This window comes from Anolis carolinensis, chromosome 6 (genome assembly GCF_035594765.1).
Source record: "Anolis carolinensis isolate JA03-04 chromosome 6, rAnoCar3.1.pri, whole genome shotgun sequence".
Taxonomy (NCBI): Eukaryota; Metazoa; Chordata; class Lepidosauria; order Squamata; family Dactyloidae; genus Anolis; species Anolis carolinensis.
This window is the reverse complement of record NC_085846.1, coordinates 79,529,206-79,556,439: the sequence shown is the minus strand read 5'-3', so window position 1 is coordinate 79,556,439 and position 27,234 is coordinate 79,529,206. Positions and strand designations below refer to the sequence as shown.

At 39.4% G+C, this 27,234-nt stretch overlaps 1 protein-coding gene across 4 annotated transcripts in view; it reads left to right on the top strand.

Annotated features, from left to right (window-relative positions):
* Positions 1–27,234, top strand: part of plcl2 (phospholipase C like 2) — a 149,362-nt gene that overhangs the window by 88,127 nt on the left and 34,001 nt on the right. For all 4 annotated transcript variants that reach the window (XM_008112732.3, XM_008112733.3, XM_008112731.3 and 1 more), the window contains exon 3: positions 25,904–27,234. This exon is cut by the window's right edge and continues 1,156 nt beyond it. In XM_008112732.3, the coding sequence (XP_008110939.2) occupies positions 25,904–27,234 (1,331 nt within the window). The remainder of the gene's footprint in view (positions 1–25,903) is intronic.

Below are 27,234 nucleotides of genomic sequence, written 5' to 3'. Positions count from 1 at the left end.
GTTTTTTTTTGTAGTTTTCATTATATTGATGATCTGAAATAGCTATAAAACACTGGGGGAATTTACTTCATTATTTTTCAGAGGAAAAAGAAATTGCCTTGTTTAGAAACATGCACAATGTGAACAACGAAAGTAATTGAATATTTACAACCAAGAAAAGAATTTAATCCACTATTACTACAATGTTCCATTCTCCATGTAATCTGGAGGTCAGTTTATGTAATACAGTTTGGTAATTGAAGAGAAGGGAATGGGAACACAGAAGCAGAAACACATGCTCAGTGAGCCACTGACATTCCTGCCGTTGTGCTGTGGTGGGGGAAAATCCAAACCAGAGTTGAATTGTACAGGTGAATCTAACCCTAGTGTGAAAACATGCAGACTGATCATCTGAGTATTTTGCAGATCTGGAACAAGTTGTCATGCCATCTATGCAGATAGAAGTAATGTTGAGTCTAATAGGTTTTACATGAAAGGAAATGTGTACAGAAATATATTGATCTCGAGAGCAAGTATGTATAGAAATGCAGCCCCTGTTTAATTCCAAAGAAATACTGAAAAATTACCCTTTGGGTATCCTATAGTAATAGACAAAGGGTGTAAGAGATCGAATGCTCACTTTGTGCCTTTAGAACAATAAAGTAGATGTTCGATAAATGGTTTATACGAATTATGAAGGCAGTGTCTATTTGCACAAAATGGAACTATAGTTGCATTCATTTTTCCATATGAAGTTGCCTTATCATGAATCTGCCCCTACTTAGAAATTATTTCTTTATCAGAGGCTTTCTAGGGTTCAAGGCAGAAACAGCTGCCTTATTATTCCCTTTCACTGGAGGTACTAAGGCTTGAGGATGGAACATTTTACATGCTAGTGTTAAATGCATTATTATTACTATTTAGTATGTCCCATCTAGAAAGTATTTTTAGAGTGCATTTGTAGTCTGATCATGGCTCCTGCATTTTTCTATTTCATAGTAATACTGAGAATGGTATGTGAGACAGCACCTTAAACTTAGATCATTCCTATTTATTACCATATTGACTTTCCAGAGATGTGGGATCAGAATCTGACCTTGGGGAAAGCTGGTTTATAAATAATACCGTGTTGGAGCAATGCACAAATCAATCAGAGAGAAGCACAAATAACCTTTCTCTGAAATGTGTGACTGAATATGATTTCGGGGAGATATGTCTTATGACTGAATGCATGATTTTATCAACAATTCAGATTTTACTGATTGTTATGCAAAGCTGTTCATGACCAGAAAGTATACATGAATCTGTATCTAAATAAGTGCTGCACTTTAACCATCAGTGTTGAGAAAACTATTGCACACTCAAAAGGGTCAAACCAACTTGATAGGAGTATGTTGGGGCACTCTCTCTATATGAAAAGGGACATGTATGTAGAGTTTCTGGCTTGGTCAGTTCTCTTAAAAATTGTTTGAAAATTTTGACATAGCTTTTATTGCCTGAGAATTTCAAATTGACAGTAAACCAATGCCCGTCAGACTACATTTATGTTTAATCTTAAATCTGTTTATAACACATGCCATAACCATGCTTTCATGGGGTTACAATATGGTTCCTGAATAAGATAATAAACTATCCCCATACATATATACAACTTTTGCAACATCAACATAGCATTGTAAAATATGAACACATAGGAATCTGCTGCAATCCAGATCAAATTCTGTGTCATCTAGTCCAATAATATCAATAATAATAATAATAATAATAATAATAATAATAATAATAATAATAATAATAGGTATGTATGGAATTATTTTTGGTCAAGAAAAGAAACAAGCAACTTTGTAGATATATAAATGTTCAAACTATACAACTACATATTGTCTCCTTCTATAAGACTACAACTAGGCAACTGTTAAAATAATAAAACAAAAAGACAAAAACAAAACACACATACATACACACAAAAACAAGAAACAGATTGGCAGACTTCTTTCTCATGATGTAGTCATACTTCTCCTTTTAGTAACTCTCATCTACGTAGTGTGTATGGAATTAAAGGACTTACCGCTTTCCGTTATAACATATTGTTTGCATGCTTTCTGTCCTCAGTTCTATGCTCAGTCTATGTAGCTAAGCTTTCAAATAAATTAATACATATTTTCATTTAGAGTATTGCTTTATGGATTGTTTTAAAAGCGTTTTGCTTTAAACGTGAAATCTAATTCATTTTTAACATTTTGACAAAGCCTTCTTTTCTTTTATAACAGTTTTATGCCTGCTGTTAAAATGCAACACTCTGTATAATACAACTGTTAGTAATTCATTGCTAATGGTTTTCTACTAATTGCTAAAATAAATGGAACTTTAAATCACTTGCTGAGGGTACAGTATTTCTTAAAGTGGGCAGTTATACAGGTTTGGGGAAAATAATTGCAGATATTCACTTTTTTTTGTTCACTAATAAGATAATATAATCCTTATACTATTTGTAGGAATGTATAAAGGTGAGGCATAATTTTTGTTTGGTTTTTATTTTGACCTCTATTCAGCAATAGTGGAGAAATCCTAGCCTGCCCCAAGGGCAATCCATTCTAGAGTTACTGTTGCATCTAAAACTCTGCTGTCATCCATGTGTCCACACGGTGTGGGAGAGAGAGAGTTCACACGTAGTTTTGTGGCCAGAACTTGGTTCTTCCTCCACCCCAGTTGCTTACAATGGAGCTTCATTGGAGTATGGAAAGGCTGCCTTTATGCCATTCCTATTTTGGGACCCTGTCACTGATAGCAACACTGCTTGCAGGGATGGCATTGGTTTTAGAGTGGGAGTAGTCCTATCCATCTTACACTGTCAAGATATGTATCACATGATGTAGTCATGCTCCTCTAGGAACTCATCTCCATGTGTATGAGCTTCCACCTCTCTTTCTTCAACAAAAGCCTATAGAATAGAAGGGATGTAACATCCCTCCCACCTTTAAAAGCTCCTCTGTATTTTTATGTTTGTTTTCATATCAACAGCACTTGTTCCTCTCAAGTATTCAACTGTCCTCCTAGCTCGTGCTTCATTTATCAGTTCTACATCATTTAGCATCACTATTATTTCTAAGTATAAATGGCAAAATAGTCTGTGATGGAACAAAAGGATTAGAGTACAAATTCATCTGTCTACATTCTGTGCCACGTATGATTTAAAACATACCAGATGGTTGGCAAGCAACCATCCCAGAAGCACAAACTAAATTACCTGGGGATAATTTAACATCTGCAGTACTGTTCTTATCAATTATATACAATAAGTGCATTATATATTGCTTCCTACCATTAAGTAAATTTGTCTATAGATGATATCATGAGTTTAGAAAACTGAAAGGAGGTCTAAGATAATCTGTTCCGTATTTTCAGCGCATTTCAGCGCATTCCCACTTTATCTAAACTGTATATTTTTAGAAAACACACAGATTTTTAGTTAACAGATAATTAGTTATCTGATTTTGAATCTCTGAGAACATTGCCAATGGATAGAGTTGTCACTGTTGAAAACCATATTCAACACAACAATTGAAATATCAAAGACCAGCTTGTGTACAGAAGCCTTCTGTTTTATATGCACGTTGCTTCTGTCACTGTGCATCAAAATCTGGAGAGGGTATTAAAGTAACAAACCAAAAAGACAACTGAGTACTAAGAGCAAATCAGAATTGAACTGTCCCTAGAAACCTAGATGACTAAACTGAGACTGTCATGCTCTTGACGTATCACGAGAAGATATAACTCACGAGAAGATACAATCATGCTTGGTAATGTAGAAGGCAGTAGGAAAAGAGGAAATGGACAGATTTAATAAGCCAGAGCCTTGAATTTGTAAGACCTAAGCAAGACTGTTGAAAGGCTGATTTGGAGGTATCCTAGTCATAGGATTGCCATAAGTTGAAGTCTATGTAACAGCAATTAAAAACAACAACACTATGAAGCATTCTGGGTCAAATGACAATTTACTGAAGGTCAGATATGGGGACAGCAATTATCCATGTGAACAATTGCTGTAAGCTATAAACTACTATAGGCTGCCAGCATCTGTGTTACTATATTAGGAGTAGACATTGCTCAGTTCTCCAGATGATGTTTAATTGCATCTCCCAATTTTCCTCACCTCCTTATCCATCTGGAGGCATACATTTTGGCTACTTTTGTGCTAGATGCAGTAGAAGGGAAATCCTTGAACAATTTTTAGCCATGTTGCTAACAACAGTGCTGCCATGGTTTCATACCTATACACACCTATAGTAAGAGAAATCGGTATCCTTGATATCATGTGGTGATACTGGTGATCTTTTGGAAATCAAATATCATGAACTGCTCTTGGGTTTCATTGCAAATCTCACTACAGTTTATTTGGGCTTTGCTCCAGAGTCCCACTTGCATGGCTAAGTGAAAGAACTGCTTAGGTTTATGCTAGCCTTCGCCCCATGTCTGACTCAAGGACATAATAGTTATTACGTTTAAAGTACGGTCCTGCTTTTCAATGAGTTGCAAAAGCAGTTTATGTCTCATTTAATGGAATTATTTCCTTTGGCTAGAACCCAAAGATGATTATGTATGCCTGGTGTTTGAGTTCTTCCTCTGAATTTGGTGTCATTTTGCAAGCTGCTTTGAAGGTTTCAGCTGCATTATGACGCTGCTTTTTGGATAATTGTTTGACAAAACGAAGTTCTTTGAGCAAAATTCTTTTTATCCCAGTTGTAGTACTATGTGCCCTTTCTTATAGAAAGCGATTAGTTGCTTCAGCTGTTTCTTCATGAGTTTGAAAAGGTGTTTTGCTAATGCAACCGGACTAATCTTTGTACCCAACTTTGAACCAACTGTACAAAGTCTGGGAGGCTACAGACTGTTTGCGCAAATGTCAAATGAAAATATTTGATCAGGGCTTAACTTCATGCCTTCTGTTATCTGCAGAACTTTTAAGGCGAGAGTTACCCTTTTTGTTGTTATAGTTTTCAAAGAAGCTGGTAACTGATTGACTCAGAGGGACAGAATGAAAGCCCAGACCTACAACTGCAACTGACAAGAAACTTTTAAAGCTGCATTACAACATGTTAGCAGGAAATTGCATGACAGGAAGGAAAAATGTACACATTTATTCTTTAATGGCATGTTTTTCGATTTGATGTAGCAGAGAGAGGAATCTCATATTTTAAAGCCATTTTTCAGTTCTGTAATCATTTGTTAGCAATGTCAAAGGAAATTCTCCAAGACGCTTGGATCATTTGTATTAATTTGTGTCAAGGGAAAATTAATACTTCTAGAACAAGCCAGTTGAAAGGGTTTTAGCATTACTGCAGAACAAAACAGAGAGACCGTAACTATTCAACCAGTTCCATTATTTATTTTTTTACTTTCCAAGGCTAATCGCAATAATGAGATATGTGTTGTCTTCATGTTTATTTTGAAATGGTGAAATAGCATCTTGCTTGGCAGCACCATGGTCAAAATGAAATGAAACTGCAACTAATTTCATTTTAATGTTTTTAGAAAGGTCTTTTGTTCAGAATGTTCACTTTTATATTTTATGCTTACGTCTAAATTGTTCCAACTTAAAACAAAATCAACATACACATATTAACAGTTCTCAAGCACTTTAGTACTGACCTGTCAGAGGGGAATGTATATTTTAATTAAACTGAAGTTTGTAATCAGATTTCAGTCTGTCTTGCACATATAGCAATATTGTCATCACTCAAAAGAATTTTTCATATAAACTATAGGCATAGTAATTTGTAAGAGCTTGGGAAACATATGTCTTTGGACTACAACCTCTAGGATCCACCAAGCAACATGATATGTGGCCATGCTGACAGATGGATTTTGGACACTGTAGCTCCCACCCTGTGCTTCTATTCTCTGGAATTCCCTTCCGTGGGAGGCTAGTTTGCCTCTTCTGTCTTTTCACTCTGCTGGAAAGCAGACCTTTTGTTCAAGTAAGGTTTTGTTGAATATTTACTTACAGGGTGCCTTGTTATGTGTGGAGAGAAGTGCTTTAGTTTTAGCTTGTGTATTTTTAATGATTTCATATAATTTATAAGCTATTGTTTCAGTGTCACACTTTTTAATTGTGATTATATTTTATTGTTAGGTTTTAAATTATTCTTTTTGTGAGCCAGCCTATCCCCCCTCAGAGAAAAAGGCAGTATATAGACTCAGCAAATAAATAACTTACACAGTCTCTATAGTGATGGCATACATGCCTATTTCCAATCAGGTTGGTTAATTAGAGAGAACGACCTCACTTAGCAGTCAAGCCCAGCATCTTTGAAAAGTTGTTTTTATAGTTGTTTTCCCATTCCAAAAAAATGCAAAGAAAAAAGGCAAATAAAACGGTTCATACCTTAGTGGCAGAGCATGTACAAGAGAGGGTTGTTGTATGTTTTCCGGGCTGTATGGCCATGTTCTAGAAGTATTCTCCCCTGACGTTTCGCCCACATCTATGGCAGGCATCCTCAGAGGTTGTGAGGTATGGAAAAAACTATGCAAGGAATGTTTATATATATCTGTGGGAAGTCCAGGATGAGGGAAGAACTCTTGCCAGCATAAATGTTCCAGTTAATCACCCTAATTTGCATTGAATGGCTACATCTGCTAGTTACTTTCTGCCTGGGGGCATTCTTTGTTAACTGCCCCTAGTTCCCATGTCTCAGAGTGTTGCTTCTTAATTAATGTTCTGATTTTTGAGTTTTTTAATACTGGTAGCCAGATTTTGTTCATTTTCATGGTTTCCTCCTTTCTGTTGAAGTTGTACACATGTTTGTGAATTTCAATGGCTTCTCTGTGTAGTCTGACATGATAGTTGTTGGAGTGGTCAAGCATTTCTGTGTTCTCAAATAATATACTGTGTCCAGGTTGGTTCATCAGGTGCTCTGCTATGGCTGATTTCTCTGGTTGAGTTAGTCTGCAGTGCCTTGCATGTTCTTTGACTCGTGTTTGGGCACTGCGTTTGGTGGTCACTATGTAGACTTGTCCACAGCTGCATGGTATCCGGTAGACTCCTGCAGAGGAGAGAGGATCCCTCTTGTCTTTCGCTGACCGTAGCATTTGTTGGATTTTCTTTATGGGTCTGTAGATGGTTTGTAGGTTGTGCTTCTTCATCAGTTTGCCTATGTGGTCTGTGGTTCCCTTGATTGATGTATGGTAAGAACACCTTTCCTCTGGGTGGATCTTTGTCTTTACTCTCATGACTTGTTCTTGGCCTTGCAGCTCTTCTGATGTCTGTGGTGGAGTATCCATTGGCCTGTAGAGCCCAGTTTAGGTGGTTTAGTTCACCTTGGAGGAGGTGAGGTTCGCAAATTCTTTGTGCACGGTCTGACAGGGATTTGACTGTGCTTCTTTTTTTACTTGGGTGATGGTTGGAGTTTTTTATGAAGGTATCTATCTCTGTGTGTAGGTTTTCTGTAAACTGTGTGGCCCAATTGTTGATTGGGTTTGCGGATGACCAGAACATCTAGAAATGGCAGTTTTCCTTCCTTTTCCTTAACTGGAACATTTACGCTGGCAAGAGTTCTTCCCTCACCCTGGACTTCCCACAGATATATATAAACATTCCTTGCTTAGTTTTTCCATACCTCACAACCTCTGAGGATGCCTGCCATAGACATGGGCGAAACGTCAGGAGTGAATACTTCTAGAACATGGCCATACAGCCCGGAAAACATACAACAACCCTCTGATCCTGGCCATGAAAGCCTTTGACAACACATGTACAAGAGAGTTTGCATGCATATATCCCAGGCTCAGTACTTGGCAGATTGAACTGGGAAATGCTGATGAAAACCTGGATTGTTCAGCCTGGATAAGATGGTTTGGTTTGGAATAAGGCAGATAATTTACTCGGATTCATCTTCTCTACAAATAGCAGATTTGTTTGCAGTGATCTGTTTTATGTATATTGCTTATTGTTGATCAGCTGTCTTGACTTCCATATGCATCATTGTTTTTTAAACATCTCTGGGCCTCTGGGTCAGGAGACAGTACATTTATTTGTTGAGGGAGGCATGTTAATTAAGTCTGTATTGTATTGTGCTTATGGCTGAGCTGATATGGAACTCAGAGTGTCCAATTGTGTATACAGGTTGACAGTCTGCTATCCATCTTTTGTTAGGGAAGAGAACGTTGGCAATTTATCTGGAATTAGTACACAAAATGTAGAAAATCTAAGGGATTGAGATCCTAAAAGCTGAAGAATGGGTGCAGACTAGGGAAAAGTGGAAGAAAAGTCTGTGTCTGAGGAAATGATCCCAGGATGCAGAGTACTGAAACAAGAAGGATTATGAAGCAAGCTTTCAGTGATTTTTAAAATATTTTTATTAAATTTTAATAGTTATCTACATCGAAAGTGTGAGAAAAATGTTTTAGAATAGGAAGAAAGAGAGAGAAAAAAAGAAAAAGAAGCTTCCAATGCTTAGGATAAGGAAAGGCTGACCTGAAATGTCATGAAGTTAAAAAGGATTGTTACATGATAACTGATCAGCCAGTGAAGGATAGTGGGAGATGAAATATTATAATATCTGGAGGGCCAGAATTGCCTGTTGCCAAGCCTTATTGCCATTTAGGTTCTCTAAAGCAGTGGTTCTCAACCTGTGGATCCCCAGATCTTCTGGCCTTCAACTCCCAGAAATCTTAACAGCTGGTAAAATGGCTGGGATTTCTGGGAGTTGTAGACTAAAACACCTGAAGACCCACAGGTTGAGAACCACTGCTCTGAAGTAGAGTGAAGACCTCCAAGAGCTGCAGACAGCAACAACCCTACTTTATACTTTGAAATTAAGGGCCGTGGCTTCCTTGAAAGACTTCATCCACCCGTTGTGTGGTCTCCATCATTTCCTTCTGATTTCCCAGCATTATTACATTTTCTAATGAGTTATGTTGTTTCATAATATGTTCAAAGTACAGTAGCTTCTGTTTCAATGAGCTGAATTTACTTTTATTTATTATTTTGTTTTAATTCTTATTCTTAGTGCTGTGGTGGGAATCATGAGGTTTGGCAGATGTGAATTGTAGTAAACCAACAGACATCCCTTGACATTGACTTAGTTGACTAGGCCTGCTGTTAGTCAGTCCAACCACTTTTGGAGAGCTGCATGATTCCCACTGCTGTCCTGAGATAAATTCAACAGTCTAAGGAAAGCTTATAATAGATACTAATAAAGTTGACTATTATGTGCTTTATGTGATTTGTTAGCATTATGAATGCATTTTTTTTCTAATACCACACATTCAAAGAAGAGGCTTTTATATGTCATGTGGTATTCTGCAGAAATAGCCTCCTGTGACATTGTTTCAATCCTTCGCTCTGGATTTCTGCAGCAAATCATCCCAGCTAAAACAGGAACATCAACCTAATCCTTGATTTACATTGTATTGTCCTGTGCACGCCAGTTCTGTACTGTGAGAATGCTATAAAAACAAGCATTTTACACAGTCATTTGAGGGTTAATCATCTTAACTTCATTAATCATATGTAAGCCGGTGTCTCCTGGCCTTATCAAGATTATGACATGCCAGAGTTTATAAGGAAGTTTTATTGGGAAGGCCTACATGTAACCTCCTCCTTCTTCAGTGAACGCATGCTATATAGCAGCCTGTCATGCAGCCAGATCCCAGGGCTGAATTTCCAAGCCCTGAATCTGACTTCATAACATAAACATGCGAGCACCTGGCGGGAGAAGATAAAATGAGCCTGGGAACTCAGGGGTGAAAGTATAAACAATTATAATTGCTGTAGTGTGGGGGGGATAGAAACCTTGGTGGAAATGTGATCCAGAAGGTGGGGTTTGATGATGATATTTGCGTGTGATATTACGTTGCATCAGAAGTGATAAAATTAGATGTATGTAAACATTAGGTCATTCTCGACTTTTCCAAAGTCATGTATTCTTCAATAAAGATTGTGTTTGAGAGCAGCTGTCTTTGATCTGCGTTCAGACTGGTCCTTTGAAGTAAGCCTGACATTAAAGTCGAGAATCCCATTTCTCACCCTCCTGCGGAATTCGCAGTGAAGTGATAATGAGCGAGGAAGAAGATCAAAGCCCAAATGAGGCAGAGAGGCCTTTGCAAGGGGCCCGGCCGAAGAGAGAAGAGACGCTGCAAGCCATAGCTTCCTCTACGGGGTACCCCAAGCCGAACGGCGTGACCCAGAGAATTCCCAGGCTCGGAAGAGGCGTCTCTGCAGCTGCAGAAACCAGTTGGGGATCTGGAGGAAGTATGCCGGAGACCGTGGCCCTGCGGTTATCCATCCTGGAAACTAATTTATCCAGGCTGTCGGAAACCGTGGGGAGATTGGTGCCATTATTGGAAGAGAATCTCCAGAAGGAGGCCAGCCGATATGGCGCCGAGAGAGAACCAAGCAAAGAAGGAGATTGGAGCCAGAGGGGCCAGCGGGCGTCAACGCAGAGCCCCGTGGCGGCAAGGGACGAGGGAGATGAGGAATACTGGCAGGAGCTGCAGTTCCGGGACAGCATGGCGCGAGAAGTGGAGCGTCAGCGAGCCCTGGGGACCCTGAGGCCGCCGTCTCCAACAGAGCTCCCAACCCCCCGAATGGGCGTCGGGGTGGAAAGGCCACTGGGGCCAGGGATCGGGTCCAGTGGATTCGCAGACGAAGGCGGAGAGGAGCGGGGGGTCCAGGAAGAGGAGGAGGATGTGCCGTACGACGAGGAAAGGCGAGATGAGGGGGCTACAGCTAGGCCAGTATGCGGATGGGCGGAAGAGCCAACAGCGGCGGCAGACTTCCAGGAGCCGCGCAGAATGACCACCGGAGTGGGGCGCGGCGTGTTCCAAGGAGCCACCCGAGGAAACCTGATGCAACCCTTCCCCATGCCGCCCAGACAATATCAAAGGGCTGCAGAATGGATGCCTAGAAGGGAAGATCTCAAGCTGGAATACGGAGGGGAATCAGAGGAACTGAACTTTTTTCTAATTAGCATTAGAGGATACATGGAAGACAACGCACACACATTTCCCTCCGAAGCAAGCAGGGTTCGAGCCATCGGCAACACACTAAAGCGAGGAGCAGCCAGCTGGTATGTGCAATTGCATGCCAGACGCGACCCATTTCTGAGGTCAGTGCCCCGCTTCCTCGCCGCACTGGAGAACCGGTTCAGAGACCGGCTAGAGCAATTGAGGGCTCGAGACCAGCTGAAAGGAATAAAACAGAGGGACAAAACGGTGCCCGAGTACGCAGAGGAATTCCTCCACCTCGCGGAAAGGGTACCGGAGTGGTCTGAAGTAACCAAAGTGGAACTATTTAAAGAGGGACTACGCCCCGAGGTTTTCAGCTGGGCAGCGCACAGAGACGACCCCGAGACGCTCCAGGGATGGATTCAACTAGCGGGGCGCGTCGAATCTACCCTGGCACAAGTAAAGCGCTTCAGGAGCAGCAGCGGCCAGCAAAGACCGGTGGCGAGAGGTCGAGGAGAAACGAGGAAGCAAGAAAGACCCGGAGGGAGGCCGGGGATTCCCTCCAGAGGAGACGACAACAAACCTAAACCGGGATGCTTTGTATGTGGGAAGACGGGCCACCGAGCAGCGGAATGCTGGGCCCGGAAGGGGGAGCCGCCAAAAGCCCCAAAGCCCAAGCCAGCAACCGGGAGGCGTGCGGAGGAGGAGGTGCAGGCCCCAGAATCTTCGGAAAGATTGGTGAGTCGGGACAAACGCATGATAGTAGTACCAATTTGCCTCTCGGGGCTAGAAAATCGGGCCACCTGCAAGGCGTTTGTAGACTGCGGGTGTTCTAGGAACATTATAACCCCAGAATTAGCAGGAGCGCTGAAATGCCAGCAGATGGCACTTGACTCCCCAATTGCATTTTCGCAGCTAGATGGATCAGTCGCTGCTGGGGAAGTATCTACAAAGGAATTACGGGGAGTTCCATGCAAAATAGGCAAATGGGGAGGAAGAATATCCTTTGTGATAGCCCCTATTGCCACATACCATGTAATATTGGGGATACCATGGCTCGAACAAGCAAATCCTGAAGTAGATTGGAGAGGAAAAAGCTTAGCATTTAAAGGACAGCAGATGCAATGGGAGATAAGCAAAATTGCAGAAGAGGAGGACGAGGAAGACGAAGCAGGGGAAATAGACCCACAGCTATTGCCACCTGAATACAGAGACTTTGCGGATGTTTTCAATCAGAAAGAGGCCAGTAAATTGCCTCCCAAAAGAAATATAGAAGTAGGGATTGAAATAACCCCAGGAGCAGACTTACCAAAACCAAAAGTGTATCCCATGTCTGTGCAAGAGAAGGAGGAATTGAGAAAATACATTGATAAAAACCTGGCTCGAGGCTTCATTAAGCCATCTAATTCTCCTCTCGGGGCTCCAGTGTTATTTAGGAGAAAGAAAGACAATTCCCTAAGATTGTGCATTGATTATCGAAATTTAAACGCAATTACCAAGGACAATAAATACCCTATGCCCTTAGTCAAGGATTTAATTACCGTATTGAAGAAAGGGAGCATATTTACTAAACTGGATTTAATTGAAGCGTATCATAAATTAAGGATCAAACCGGAGGATACTTGGAAAACCGCATTTTCCTGCGCATTCGGCCATTTTGAATACGAAATTTTGCCTTTCGGGTTAAAAAATGGAAGCGGCTGCTTTATGCAGCTTATAAATGAAATACTACACCCGTTATTGTACAGAGGGGTGTTCATATTCCTTGATGATATCTTGATCATTTCTGAAGATAAGGAAAAGCACGTAAAATTGGTCCGGGAAGTTTTGCAGAGACGAAGAGAAGCAAAGCTGTACGCAAAACTGTCCAAATGTGAATTTAATAGAACTCAAATTGACTTTCTGGGATATCGGATGTCTCCAGAAGGGTTAGCTATGGATCCAGCTAAAGTAGCAGATGTGAAAGAATGGGGAGTGCCTCAAACAAGGAGGCAATTACAATCATTTCTGGGGTTTGCAAATTTTTACAGACCCTTCATAAAAGGCTTTGCACAAATAACCGCACCCCTTACAGAACTTTTAAAAACAAAAGGGAAAGGGGAGACAGCAAAAGTGAAAGCTCCCGGCGCCAAACTGAGTTGGACGCCAGAATGCCAAAAGGCATTCGAGACCTTAAAAGAATGCTTCACTGAAGGACCCATCCTAAAACACCCTGATATCAGGAGCCCTTTCATAATCCATTGCGATGCCTCAGACTGTGCGTACGGGGCAGTGCTATTGCAAAAGGATCAAAATGGGAACTTAAAACCCTGTGGATATTTGTCACGGAAGTTCAGCGAAACTGAAAAAAGTTGGCCAATATGGGAAAAAGAGGCATTAGCCATATTAAAAGCCTTAGAATGCTGGCGACACTTCCTCGAAGGAAGCGGAATCCCATTCGAAATTTGGTCTGACCATAAGAATCTCCAGTATTTAAAGTCTCCTAGAAAATTGTCCCCCAAACAAATCAGATGGGCGCAATACTTCAGCAGATTCGATTTCCAATTAAAGTTTTTTCAAGGGAAACAGAATGTCTTGGCAGATGCTCTTTCACGCATGCCTCAACACGAAGGCCTAACCACAGCAAAGGAGGGGACAATATTCTCTGACAAACAATGGGGCTTAGCTGTCAGGACAAGAGCACAAACCCAAAAGGAGGACACGGCTTTGGTCGAACTCGGCGGGGAAGATAACTGGGGAAATGAACTAAAACAGTCTTATAAAGGAGATCAATGGATCGCGTCCAACGCAGAAAAGGGGGACCAGAAGGGGGGATTTTGGTTTGTAAACAAGAAACTGTATATCCCAGCAATATTAAGGATTAAGATTCTGCATCGTTTTCACAACAACCAGAGCGCTGGTCATACAGGAATTACCAAAACAACAAAGGCAATAGCAAAACATTGTTGGTGGCCAGGAATGAGGAAGGACATAAAGAATCATGTTGTCCAATGTGATGATTGTGCCAGAAATAAATCGGGAGGAGGGAAGCCTATGGGATTGTTACAGACAGTGGCGGAACCTACCAGGCCTTGGGAATGTGTAGCTATGGACTTTGTGGGAGAACTGCCAGTCAGCAAAGGACATCGTTATATTTGGACAGTATTAGACCTGTTTTCTAAACAGGCCCACTTTATAGCACTGACGAAGCTACCATCGGCTGAGAAACTAGCTGAATTGTACATAAACCATATTTACAAATTACATGGATGTCCAAGTAGAGTAGTCAGTGACAGAGGAGTACAATTCACAGCAAAATTTTGGGAAAAATTCTTGGAAATGCTAGGAGCAGAAAGGAGTTTAAGTTCTGCTTTTCACCCCATGACAAACGGGGCGGTAGAACGTACTCAGCAAACGCTTGGGCAGTTCCTTCGAATGTACTCTAACATGAGACAAAATGACTGGTCTAGGTGGTTGGCGTTTGCGGAACTAGCCTTTAATTCAACTATACATTCAGCAACAAACAAAACCCCCTTTGAAGTAGTTTACGGGTATGAAATACAACCTTTACCCCAATTGCCGAGGTGGACAGAAAATGAAGGAACAGAGGCAGGGAAATGGAAAACGCAAATGATGGAATGTTGGAATCAAGTGACTGCTTCGTTAAAAGAAGCACACAAAAAGTATAAAACGTTCGCAGACAGAAAGAGGGTGGAAGGCGATAAATTAGATAAAGGAGATCTAGTGTGGTTAAGTACCCAAAACATCAAATTGGGGTTACCTTCAAGAAAACTGGGCCCCAAATATATTGGACCATTCAGAATACAGGGTGTTATCAATGAAGTGACTTTCCAATTGGCATTGCCAAAAAGTTTAGGGAAAATACACCCAGTCTTCCATCGCAGCTTGCTGAAAAAATATATGGGGACTTTAGACAAAATGGACCCATAGAGTTATTGTTTGATTTGTTTCAGGACTATGGTGAAAGAAGAACCGAAGAGGAGGACGAAGAAAACGGGGGCGCCATGTCATGCAGCCAGATCCCAGGGCTGAATTTCCAAGCCCTGAATCTGACTTCATAACATAAACATGCGAGCACCTGGCGGGAGAAGATAAAATGAGCCTGGGAACTCAGGGGTGAAAGTATAAACAATTATAATTGCTGTAGTGTGGGGGGGATAGAAACCTTGGTGGAAATGTGATCCAGAAGGTGGGGTTTGATGATGATATTTGCGTGTGATATTACGTTGCATCAGAAGTGATAAAATTAGATGTATGTAAACATTAGGTCATTCTCGACTTTTCCAAAGTCATGTATTCTTCAATAAAGATTGTGTTTGAGAGCAGCTGTCTTTGATCTGCGTTCAGACTGGTCCTTTGAAGTAAGCCTGACAGCAGCCTAGTGAGATAGCCCTAACTTAACTCTTTTATTCTCTCCCGACACTCACTCAAGTGTATTGGTTATCCAATCAGAGGTTTGCATCTTATCATTTTGTTCAGAACACTTGCATCTAGTTCACACTTCACTTTTAGTATACACCCTACTACCCAACAGCAGGTTCACTAGAGATAGGTGTCCCAAGTGTACTAACCCAGAGGGTGACCTGAGGTCGCTCTCTGCAATATTTGTTTACATTCTTTAAAGGAATATCTGGCATTCTTCCCAGATTTGAATTTTCCTTTCTTTTATTACAAGACAGAAAATGGGCAGAGGTTGCTAAGAATCTTCGGCATCTATATTTGCAGGTTGGCTTTGGTGGATTTGATTATTCACAGATTGGATAAATGATGTTCTTTCTAGAAAACTCTAGGCCCTCCAGTGTGACTGTATGGCAGTAGAAAGGGGCCGAAATTAGATAGGCTAAGGCTCTTGGGGCTGCAGATAGGTTTTTAGCACCTCATTTTCCAAGTAAGGTATAATTAATAATGTTGTTGTTGTTGTTGTTGTTGTTGTTGTTGTTGTTGTGTGCCTTCAAGTCATTTCAGACTTAGGACGATCCTAAGAGATTTATTGTCAAGATTTATTCAAAGGAGATTTTTCTGAAGAAAGTGTGGCTTGCCTAAAATCACCCAATGTCGGGTTCAGAACCATAGTTAAAACCAGTTAAAACCACAACACCATGCTTCCAGCATTCCCTCAATCTTTCCCCTTTTCTCTTTATTTGTTTCTTTTTCCATCCCTCCTTCCCTTTCTTTCTTTTTTCTTTCTTTCTTTTCTCCCTCCGTTTGTTTTTCTTGCATTTTCTTTTTTCTTACTCCTTCCTCTCTTTTTTCTACTATCCTTCTTTTCTTCTTTCTTTCTCCCTTCCTCCAACCCTTTCTTTCCCCTATTTCTCTTTATCTATTTTCCCCTTTCTCTCTTCCTCCCTCCCTCCCTCCCTTCCTGTCTTTCTCCCTCCAGGGCATGTGATGGCAAAAGAAGGGGGATGCAGTGGCAATGACACTGGGGGACGGCAACGGGGGCCCGCATCTGGCAACGGTGGGAAGGGTGTTCAGTGGCAATGGCAGAGAGGGTAGCAATGGGAGGTGCTCAATAACAGTGGAGATGGGTGCATGGCGCTCTGCAGGCCACGCCAAAGGCTAATGCGGGCCATATGTTGTGCAGGCATGCTTGGGTGGTTAGCTTTTGGTGGACTATAGTGCCGTGCTAGAGGACCTAGACATTCCCAGAGAGGTGTTCTCTCAGGTTTAAAAAATAGTGTTTTTTAAAAATCACTTTTCCCCACTTTTGTGCCTCTAACTCCAGTAAATGTGGAGGGCTCAGTGTGAATATTTCCATGATTAGGTTTTTCCAAGTTATAGATCCTTATTTATTGCTATAAAAGCATTTTGATAGTATATATACATAGGTGGGAAATTGCTAACAAAAATTCATCTGGCTTGTAATACAGGCAGACTCAAAGTTACAAACAAGGAGCCCCCAGATGGCGTAGTGGACCAAGTGACTTGAAGGTTGGGTTGCTGACCTCAAAGCTGGCAGGTTCGAATCCCACCCGGGGAGAGTGTGGATGAGCTCCCTCTATCAGCTCCAGCTCCATGCAGGGACATGAGAGAAGCCTCTCACAAGGATGGTAAAAACATCAAAACATCCGGGCATCCCCTGGGCAAAGTCCTTGCATACGGCCAATTCTCTCACTCCAGAAGCGACTCAAGTTGCTCCTGACACACACAAAAAGTTACAAACAAGATAGATTCTGTAGATTTGTTCTTAAGTTGAAAATGTAAGTCAGAACAGGTATATTTTTAAATGTAAACCCATCTATCTATCTATCTTTGAATAGCATAGAGAACGGTTAACACCCCTGTGGTGTTAGTTTAGCCGTCTCAGCCCCTGTTCAGAAGATTTCACCTCACTTTCTGTCCCTGTGATAATAATTGAATTTTGGAAAAAAATGTTTGTTGTGGATGCAAGGATTGGTGAAAGAACTTCAGTGGAGACACCTTTTCTCCATGATAACTCTTTCAGGAGCAAATTTCCCTTCCGAGGGGTAGATTTCTCTCGCTTTCTGTTGTCTCACCCTGTTCTTAACTGCGAGTCATTTGTAAGCCAGATTTTTGGTAACTCAAGGACTGTCTGTACAGTACTTAGTTTGGAGGTGTGTGTATGTATGTCATTTAAAACTGAATTTTGCTTCCATTTAATAGGGCTTGAGGAAATTTATGGTGTGTTCCACTTATTTAAAATCAATAGGCACAACATAGGACTTCTTTGTTTTGTTCATTAGTTAATTTTTCAGCTGTGAATAGAGATGGATGCATCATATCTTTTATTTTATGAGGGTGTAAGAGACCTCTCTGACTGTTAATGAAGATGAATGGGGCCTATTCAACCGAGTATATGCTGGATTGTACGCTTGGTTATCAATGAAGTCATCAGCATATCATAAAATCCTTGCTGTGCAGTGTATATTTGTTGTGAATGCTTCTTAGTTTGACACTTCTCTGATAAGAGAAAGAGCTGAAAATTAAGAATTGTAGGAAGCTATCTAATATAAAGCCAACATCCCTTTCAGTTTCATTATGCAAAAAGAATAGATACACTAAATTTTCTCCAAATTTTGCAGAAAAATGAAATGTTAGTGAAATATTTCAAAATACTTGCAAATGAATTTAATCTACACTATATTGAATATGCCTAACTGTTCATATTGTTTTCAATGACAGAATCTTTTAGATTGGATTGGATTGTTTAGGAATTTCTCTTTCAGTTCCTTTTACTCATACTGTACTTAATTTAAGATGTGAGTACTGTACAGTGTTTTGAGTATCATGGGGCCTACTGTGCACTATAGAGCACAATCTATTAAACATCAGTGTGAAATCTATTATCTCCTAATATAAGTCAATTACATTGTGCATTAAATGCTCCTCTAACAGAGTATGTAAGCATGATGTACCTTATAGCAGTTATGAAACTTTGCAAAAATTGAATGAATTTTTTTAAAAGTCCTTGACTTATGTGTTGAAATTTTCCAGATTTGTGCTGGGATGTCATTTACTTTAATTCCTTTAAGTGCTTGTAACTTTTCAGCCCCATTGGACCCTAAAGTAGAACATTTTAGCTGTTTTTCCATCCCTCTAGGCAAGGGATATTTTTGTGTATGTCAATGCAGGACTGTCCATGCTATTTAATTATTTATAGACATCTGGATGAGCAATCGGCTTAATGTTAACGAATCATGAACACACATTGCACTTCTCACTTGAGACTATAAAAAGAACAAAAGCCAGCATCAGGCAAGAATGGCTTTCAACTGCCATTGATGTCTAGAATAATTGAATTTCTTGTGTGATTTGCCTGTGTTTTCACCTTACCTATTTTGTGTTCTCTCCTTGGCACACATTTGTGTCTGATGGCAAATCTAGCAGCCTCACGTTATGGAAACATTACAGATTCAGATAATAGTTTGTGCTGCTATGTAGGTATGGTTTTATTGTTGTTTAGTAATATAGTATCACAGTTTAACAAAGGAGTAACAGTAATATATAAGCAAGGTTGAATAGAATATAGAATTTATGCTGTGTGTTAATTTGCTCAACAAAAGCGTTGCTGATGGATTATTTTGGGTACAGCAATGTACATCATCATCACAATCTTCTTCTTCTTCTTCTTCTTCTTCTTCTTCTTCTTCTTATTATTATTATTATTATTGTATGACACAGCAAACAAGATAGATATGCTGGATTTCGTATCACAAAATCACAAGTTGAACACTTCCCAAGTGTTTAGGACTTTGTGATGTATTTTTGGATGATGTGCATAGATCCCAGAAGGGTGACCTTTTGCAGTTGGCAGATCGTAATTTTGTCAGTGTCTATTGTTTCCAAATGCTGGCTGAGATCTTTGGGCACGGCACCCAATGTGCCGATCACCATCGGAACCACCTGTACTGGTTTCTGCCAGAGTCTTTGAAGTTCAATCTTGAGGTCCTGATAGCGGCTGAGTTTTTCCTGTTGTTTTTCGTCAATGCGACTGTCACTTGATATGGCGACATCAATGATCCAAACCTTTTTCTTTTCCACAACTGTGAGGTCTGGTGTGTTGTGTTCCAGAACTTTGTCAGTCTGGATTCGGAAGTCCCACAGTATTTTTGCATGTTCAGTTTCCATTACCTTTGCAGATTTGTGATCCCACCAATTCTTTACTGCTGGGAGGTGGTACTTGAGTCATAAGTTGCAACGAATCATTTGGGCCACATAGTTGTGCCTCTGTTGTAGTCTGCCTGTGCGATTTTCTTACAGCAGCTGAGAATATGATCAATGGTTTCGTCGGTTTCCTTGCACAGTCTGCATTTTGGGTCATCAGCTGATTTTTCGATCTTGGCCTTGATTGCATTTGTTCTGATGGCTTGCTCCTGGGCTGCAAGGATCAGGCCTTCTGTCTCCTCCTTCAGGGTCCCATTCGTGAGCCATAGCCAGGTCTTATTATAATTATAATTATTATTTCCTGCCACTCCTCAAGCTTCGAGGAGGGGCACGACATAGTTAAAATACAGAGATTTTTTTTTAAATCGTGTCAGAAGTGATTTGAGAACTAACTGCAAGTCACTTCTGGTGTGAGAGAATTGGCCATCTTCAGATGTTGTCCAGGGGATGCCCAGATGTGATAGCTGGAAGGCTTCTCTCATGTCCCCACAAGCTAGAGCTGACAGATGGGAGTTCACTCTGTCTCACGGATTTGAACCAGCAACCTTCAGGTCAACAACCCAACCTTCAGGTCAGCAGTTCAGCTGGCACAAGGGTTTTACCCATTGTGCCAATGTGGTTCCTAATACAGAGATAAAAACATAGATATTAAAACATAGACATAATATAGGAACACATTTAAATCATTCATGCCAGTAAAATCTTAACTTAAAATCATAGTAAAATTCTATGATACCCTGATAGAAAAAGCTTTGTCAGCAGAACCAATAGGAGTGGGTTTCTTTCCCTACACAATCTCTGTTCAGGATCATTTGAAAACCCTCTGAAGCAGAATCCATATTGATATGGAGGACAAGTGAAAAGGAGAAAGTTTTCTTGGGGATATTGCGTGTGGGGGACCATGAAAATGTCCCTTTCCAATTCCATGTACAAAGATGCTTCTTTTATGGCAGTACATCATAAGATCTTGTCTAGTATTCTTAAATATGGCTGGATTTTTAAAAATGAGCATACAAAAGCTTTTGTTTAGTATGGCCAATGATCAGGGCCAATCATTACAAACCATTTTGACATTGAAGGACTTGGAATTAAAATGAGCACAATGTAACCAGAAACCTACAAAATACCAATGTTTAAATGGGATTCAAAACATCATATTTATTTATAGCCCCCTTTTCTCTCTTGAAACAAATACAGTTAACACTTTAAAAACAATGCAATTAAAACAGTACAGCAGCCTTGCAAAAACCTTTTCTTAACAATCTTCCGATTCTCAAAAAAACTTTGCTTTCTGAGAGAAGGATAGCAAGGGAAGGGGTGCTTTCCAGCCTCAGTAGGCAGCAATTTTAAAGCCTTGGGGCAGCCTCTGAAAACTGAGTGAATTGATGAGATGACAGCATAATACGAATGCCAAAATTATTACTGAGAGCTAGGGAAATACTCTGCATTTAGATAACTAATATCTGTCGCCTGCCAACTCTGGTTATGAGGTAATTTACTTTGAAAATGTTTGTAACCATTTCTGTATTCAACTACCATATAATATTTCTTGACAATGTGTATATGAGCACATCTGCCTGAGGAGAGGCAGGTAGAAAAATAAAATTATTATTATTATTATTATTATTATTATTATTATTATTATTATTATTATTATTGCAGCCTGACACCACTAACTGCCATGGCTTAGTGCTATGGAAATCCTAGAAGCTGCAGTTTGGTGAAGCATCAGCACTCTTTGACAGGGAAGGCTATAACTCCCATGCTTTCATAGCATTGATCCATGGCAGTTAAAGAGGTGTCAAACTGCATTAATTTAATGATGCAGATCAAAGCTTTCCAAAGATTTCATGTTGGTAATACACTTTATAAATATGCATCATTTTGTGACACAGTAATTTAGTTTTACTAGCAGTTCAGAATTGGAACCAACCCTTTGTAAGAGACACAAATACATATATAAATTGTAATAACTAAATGAAATATCTCATGAAAACTTTTAATTTATGAACCAGTCGACGCTAAAGAATTGGAAAGGAAATACGGAAGAATTTTGTTTTACGTGACAGTGGCAGCTCAGATAGTATACACTAGATATTGGAAAACCTCAGAGGTACCTCCCTTAGCAGAACTGGAACAATATATTACAAAGTTGCTGATAATGGACAAAATAACGATACACATAAGAGGAGAATCTTTAGAGAACTTTGTTAATGAATGGCAACCAATGATCCAATATCTCAATGTGAAATTAATCTAAAAATGTACATAGAGGAAGCTAATAGACTGAAGGCAAGGAGGAAATGGATATTAATTTGGAACTTATAATATTTTTATATGTACTATTCAAATAGAAGATTGTGACCCTATTGAAAGTATGTTTTCTGAGAAATGATTATGAAAGACTAATAGATGAAAGTATTGCGCTGTATGCAACAAACACTTGCAATGTATGTATATTTAAATGAATTAAAATAAGTAAACATTAAAAGAAAAAAAGAAAATAATTTTTAAATTTATATATTTAATATATATAATTACTTACTGTATTTTACATAGACTCAGAGGTTTCTTGTTACGTTCATGCAACATACAGTACCTATATACAGCAGCGAACACAGTTTGGAAAACTTTGGTGTAGATGCACCCCTTGTACTCAAATGCCCTCATATGTGTGTGCGCACACTATATTCACACCAGTGTTGGTACAGAACCAAAAGCAAAATATCTAAGCTGAGAAGAATTACAAATAACTACAACCTTGCTTCCTACTTATTTGGTTTGTGTATGTATTTGAGGTGAAGGGGGGATGTCTTCCTCCCCTTCACAGTGATGCCACTAGGGCAGTGGGTCTTAACCTGGGAGTCCCCAGTTGTTTTGGCTTACAACTCCCAGAAATCCCAACCAGTTTACCAGTTGTTAGGATTTCTGGAAGTTGAAGGCCAAAACAACTGGGGACCCACAGGTTGAGAACCACTACACTAGGGGTAAGTAAATCAGTTTAACTTTTTCCCTTGTTTTTCCAAGCTCAACCGTTTTTTATTCAATTTCCACATCAATATATTTATTTTATTATATGTTTACCTTCAGACTTCCCATTAATATACACATTTTAATATTATTTTCACCAAGGTACTCATTTTTTGTGTGCATTGTCTATTAAAATTTCATTTCTGATTGGAGAGTTCCATCATCATAAAATTCAGAAAAGCATGCCTGTTGGAGCATAACTGCTTATCTGTTTGTGTCTGTGTATTGGGGAATGCAAACTAGGTGGATCTTCAGTGCTAACTGAACAAATTTCTCCCCATCCCAAGATATCATGAGTGCTACCTGATGGATGCCTGTTGTACATCTGCAGGGACTTACAACACAGCACTCAAAATCATAATTGACATTCTTGAGAGAAAAACACATTCTAGAAGAAAGCATTTTCCCATTGGCAAAATATTGTCATTGAGTGCTGAGAAAATGCACCTTAGGGAATGATGCCATATCATCCCCAACAAAGTTATCTTTCTGTCTTAAAAGTAATAATCTAGGAAAGTTCTTAAAGTATATGAATTAATATATCTTTCAAACATTTGATATCCCCAACTATGAAACCTAAAAAAAACAAAACGAGTTTGCATGCATTAATGATGAGATATGTATTTTCCAACACATTTCATTTGATAAGGTCTTCCTGAGACTGTAACATTTGAGATATAATTTTGTTTGTGAAGCAATGATGATTCATTGACTGGGGAAAGACTTCCACCTGGCTTGGTTTCTTTCTAATTTGCAGAGGTATACATTAATAATTTAGTCTGATGGATTTTGCCAGCGATGTATTTCAGGAGAACAGCTGCATTATTCTTTAATGTCGAGATAATAGAAGGTACTGCCATATCTTAGAAACTGTTTTATTGAAACACACATTTTGTACACAACATCTTATTTAATCACATGGCTTTGATTACTCATAGTCTCAGGTTTCTTATAGTTTGAAATTGCTGTACACTTTGCGGTATGTAGCTATTTTGGCCTTCAAATAATGTCATACCAAAGGAAGACGTGTGTGTGTGTGTGTGTGTGTGTGTGTGTGTGTGTGTGTGTGTGTATATATATATATATATATATATATATATATATATATTCTCCCTTTTATTGATATTGTTAAAAGGGCACTGTACATTGTATTGTTAATAGGGCACTGTACATTGTAAAAAAAAATACAGTTTTAAAGATACATCTAGAGTAGAATCATTGAATCAACAGGAACTCAGGAAGTCTAAAGAGATAGGTGATGTATTAATATATTGGTTTAACTTTGTTTGACCCCTTTTAAATATACAAACCAGAATTATATAACCATTAACCAAAGATACTATACTGGGGCTGTTGTGTCAATTTTGTAGTCCCCTTTCCTGTTTAGTTACGAATTTTCAGTTGAAATAAGCAGACACTATAATTATGGATCCCACATTAAACTTTTTGCCGGAAGGGTTGAGATGAACTTTGTTTTGACTTAAATCTTCTTTCTGCTTTTTCACACGGATGCTTTGGGTGGGATCCTTTGTGCAACACATTTGTCCATTATATTTTGTTTGTATGTGTGAACATACCTAATATATGGTTCTGAAATTATGATAGTTGTTTTACTGTCTCGATTGCCATTTTGTTTTCTCTCTGTTGACTGTTTGCAGACTTCTTAGTTAAGTGCTTATGTGTTTCCAACTTTGAGGAATTATAACTAAACTTGGTTAATTTCACATTAATGCATTTATCCTGTGAGAGGCTGTATTCTAACCCTCCATGGGAGGTTGATGGTTTGAGATTAGAGCTGATTACATTTTTACTCATTACCCCAGTTAGTTCTGGATGGGGATTCTGTGGCCATTTGCCTTGGGCTGCAAGTCTCATCAGCCCTAAAAATATAATGGTGAAGAATGCTGGAAGTTGCAGTCTAAGAATAAACGGAAGGCCACAGGATTCTCATCCCTGGGTTCATTAGTAGTCAAAGCTATAGATTGTTTATGTAGTTTCATTGATAATGAGTTTTTTCAAAAAGCAATTATAATGTTTTCCTTTCCAGCTTTTCAGTTAGGTCTTTCTGATCTATTCTACTTTAACTGGTTACCAGCACCTTCATGGGAATGGATTCCATGGCATTATTCCTTCCTATGTTTGCTATGAGGCATACTCAAGAAATACTCCTTCTTTGCCTTTTTATTACTTCTGTTTCTTAACCTCCAGAAATGGCAGTTTGCTGTTGAAACAAATTACAGGAGCCACAGAAAAATATCTGTTTTTTTTTCAAAGCTACAAATGGATTTCCATTTGTTTTGGAGGGAGGATATTTTGTCAGTGACTGCAGCCATGGGAAGAAGATTGCACCCTAGTCCCACCACAGGTGTTCACCCTTGCTTTATATTTGTACTTCAAATTTGTGTGCCATTTTCTTCTTTTTCTCCCACATAGCAAGGACCCTATTCATGAAAGCCTAAACGTCATGTGGCTGATCCCATCCTCTATACCAGTGGTTCTCAACCTGGGGTCCCCAGATGTTTTTGGCCTTCAACTCCCAGAAATCCTAACAGCTAGTAAACTGGCTGGGATTTCTGGGAGTTGTAGGCCAAAAACATCTGGGAACTCCAGGTTGAGAACCACTGCTTTAAATGGAACTAAACCACTGCTCTATACTGACTTATCTGTAAGAAGGGATTTAATTGTTTTGTCCTTGTGCTAACTATTAGTGTCTAGAAACCTAAAAGCTTCATGCACCTAGAACAAGATTAAAATTTAGCTATGCCAGTAACTTTATCTCACAGGACTATTGCAATTGTCACAAAAATAATAGACATAAAACATCAGGATTAATTGTGACGGTAATGCCCTGTACACGTAGAGTTAAGTTTCATTTAATTTCACATGTACAGCCTTCACATTTACAAGCTTAAGTTTTGCAGATTTAATTAATACGTTATCTCTAGGAATTTCTAAGTCCTTCAGTGTAATTCTAGCCAATTTCCACTGGACGTTGGCCATAGAGTTGTGCTAGAGGACTTAGAGATTTCTAGAGATGTGTTTTCTCAGGTTTAAAAATCTATCTTTTTCAAAAATTGTGTTTTTTTCACATTCACTAATGCTTGATAGTCCAGTGCCCCTAACCCTAGCAAATGTGAAAGACCAATTGTATTTCTAAATAAACTTGCATAGGACCAAGAGTGATAAAATTATGTTTTATGTAATTTTTATTTTCTTATGCATAAACGACTGTTTTTGTGGGCAAATTAGTCCTAATTATACATATAGATATCTGTTTTGTCCATCTGGCACTTACTCTGTGAAATTTTCCCTCTGCTTCCAGGATGGTACAAAGCAAAAAAGAGAACGGAAAAAGACGGTGTCGTTTAGCAGCATGCCTACTGAGAAGAAGATCAGTAGTGCCAGTGACTGTATCAACTCCATGGTTGAAGGTTCAGAACTCAGGAAAGTTCGATCCAACTCTAGAATATACCACCGGTACTTCCTTTTAGATGCAGATATGCAATCTCTGCGTTGGGAGCCTTCAAAGAAAGATTCGGAAAAAGCAAAGATTGATATTAAATCCATCAAAGAAGTGAGAACTGGGAAAAATACTGACATTTTTCGTAGTAATGGAATTTCTGACCAGATTTCAGAAGACTGTGCATTTTCTATTATTTATGGAGATAATTACGAATCTTTAGATCTTGTTGCAAATTCTGCTGATGTTGCAAATATTTGGGTGACTGGGCTAAGATACCTGATATCTTACGGAAAACATACACTAGACATGCTTGAAAGCAGTCAAGATAAAATGCGGACTTCATGGGTTTCACAAATGTTTAATGAAACAGATGTAGATAATTTGGGGCGTGTATCCTTATGCAGAGCTGTACAGTTTATAAAAAACTTGAACCCTGGTTTAAAAACAAGTAAAATTGAACTGAAATTCAAAGAGCTGCACAGATCAAAAGATAAACCTGGCACAGAAGTCACAAAGGAGGAGTTTGTTGAAGTTTTTCATGAACTTTGTACTCGTCCTGAGATTTATTTCTTATTAGTTCAGTTTTCTAGCAATAAAGAATTCCTTGATACCAAGGACCTTATGATGTTTTTAGAAGCCGAACAGGGTATGGCACATGTCACTGATGAAATTAGCCTTGATATTATTCAGAAGTTTGAGCCATCTAAAGAAGGTCAGGAAAAGGGCTGGCTTTCCATAGATGGATTCACAAATTATCTTACGTCCCCAGAATGTCATATATTTGATCCAGAGCATAAAAAGATATGTCAGGACATGAACCAACCATTATCTCATTATTTCATAAATTCATCTCATAACACATACTTGATTGAGGACCAGTTTAGAGGCCCTTCGGACATCACAGGATATATTCGTGCTCTGAAAATGGGATGTCGCAGTGTTGAGTTGGATGTGTGGGATGGTCCTGACAATGAACCTGTGATTTATACAGGTCACACAATGACTTCACAGATAGTCTTCCGCAGTGTGATCGACATTATTAACAAATATGCATTCTTTGCTTCCGACTACCCTCTCATTTTGTGCTTAGAAAACCATTGTTCTCTCAAGCAACAGAAAGTGATGGTTCAGCATATGAAGAAAATATTGGGAGACAAGCTGCACACAGAGTCACCAAACATAGAGGAATC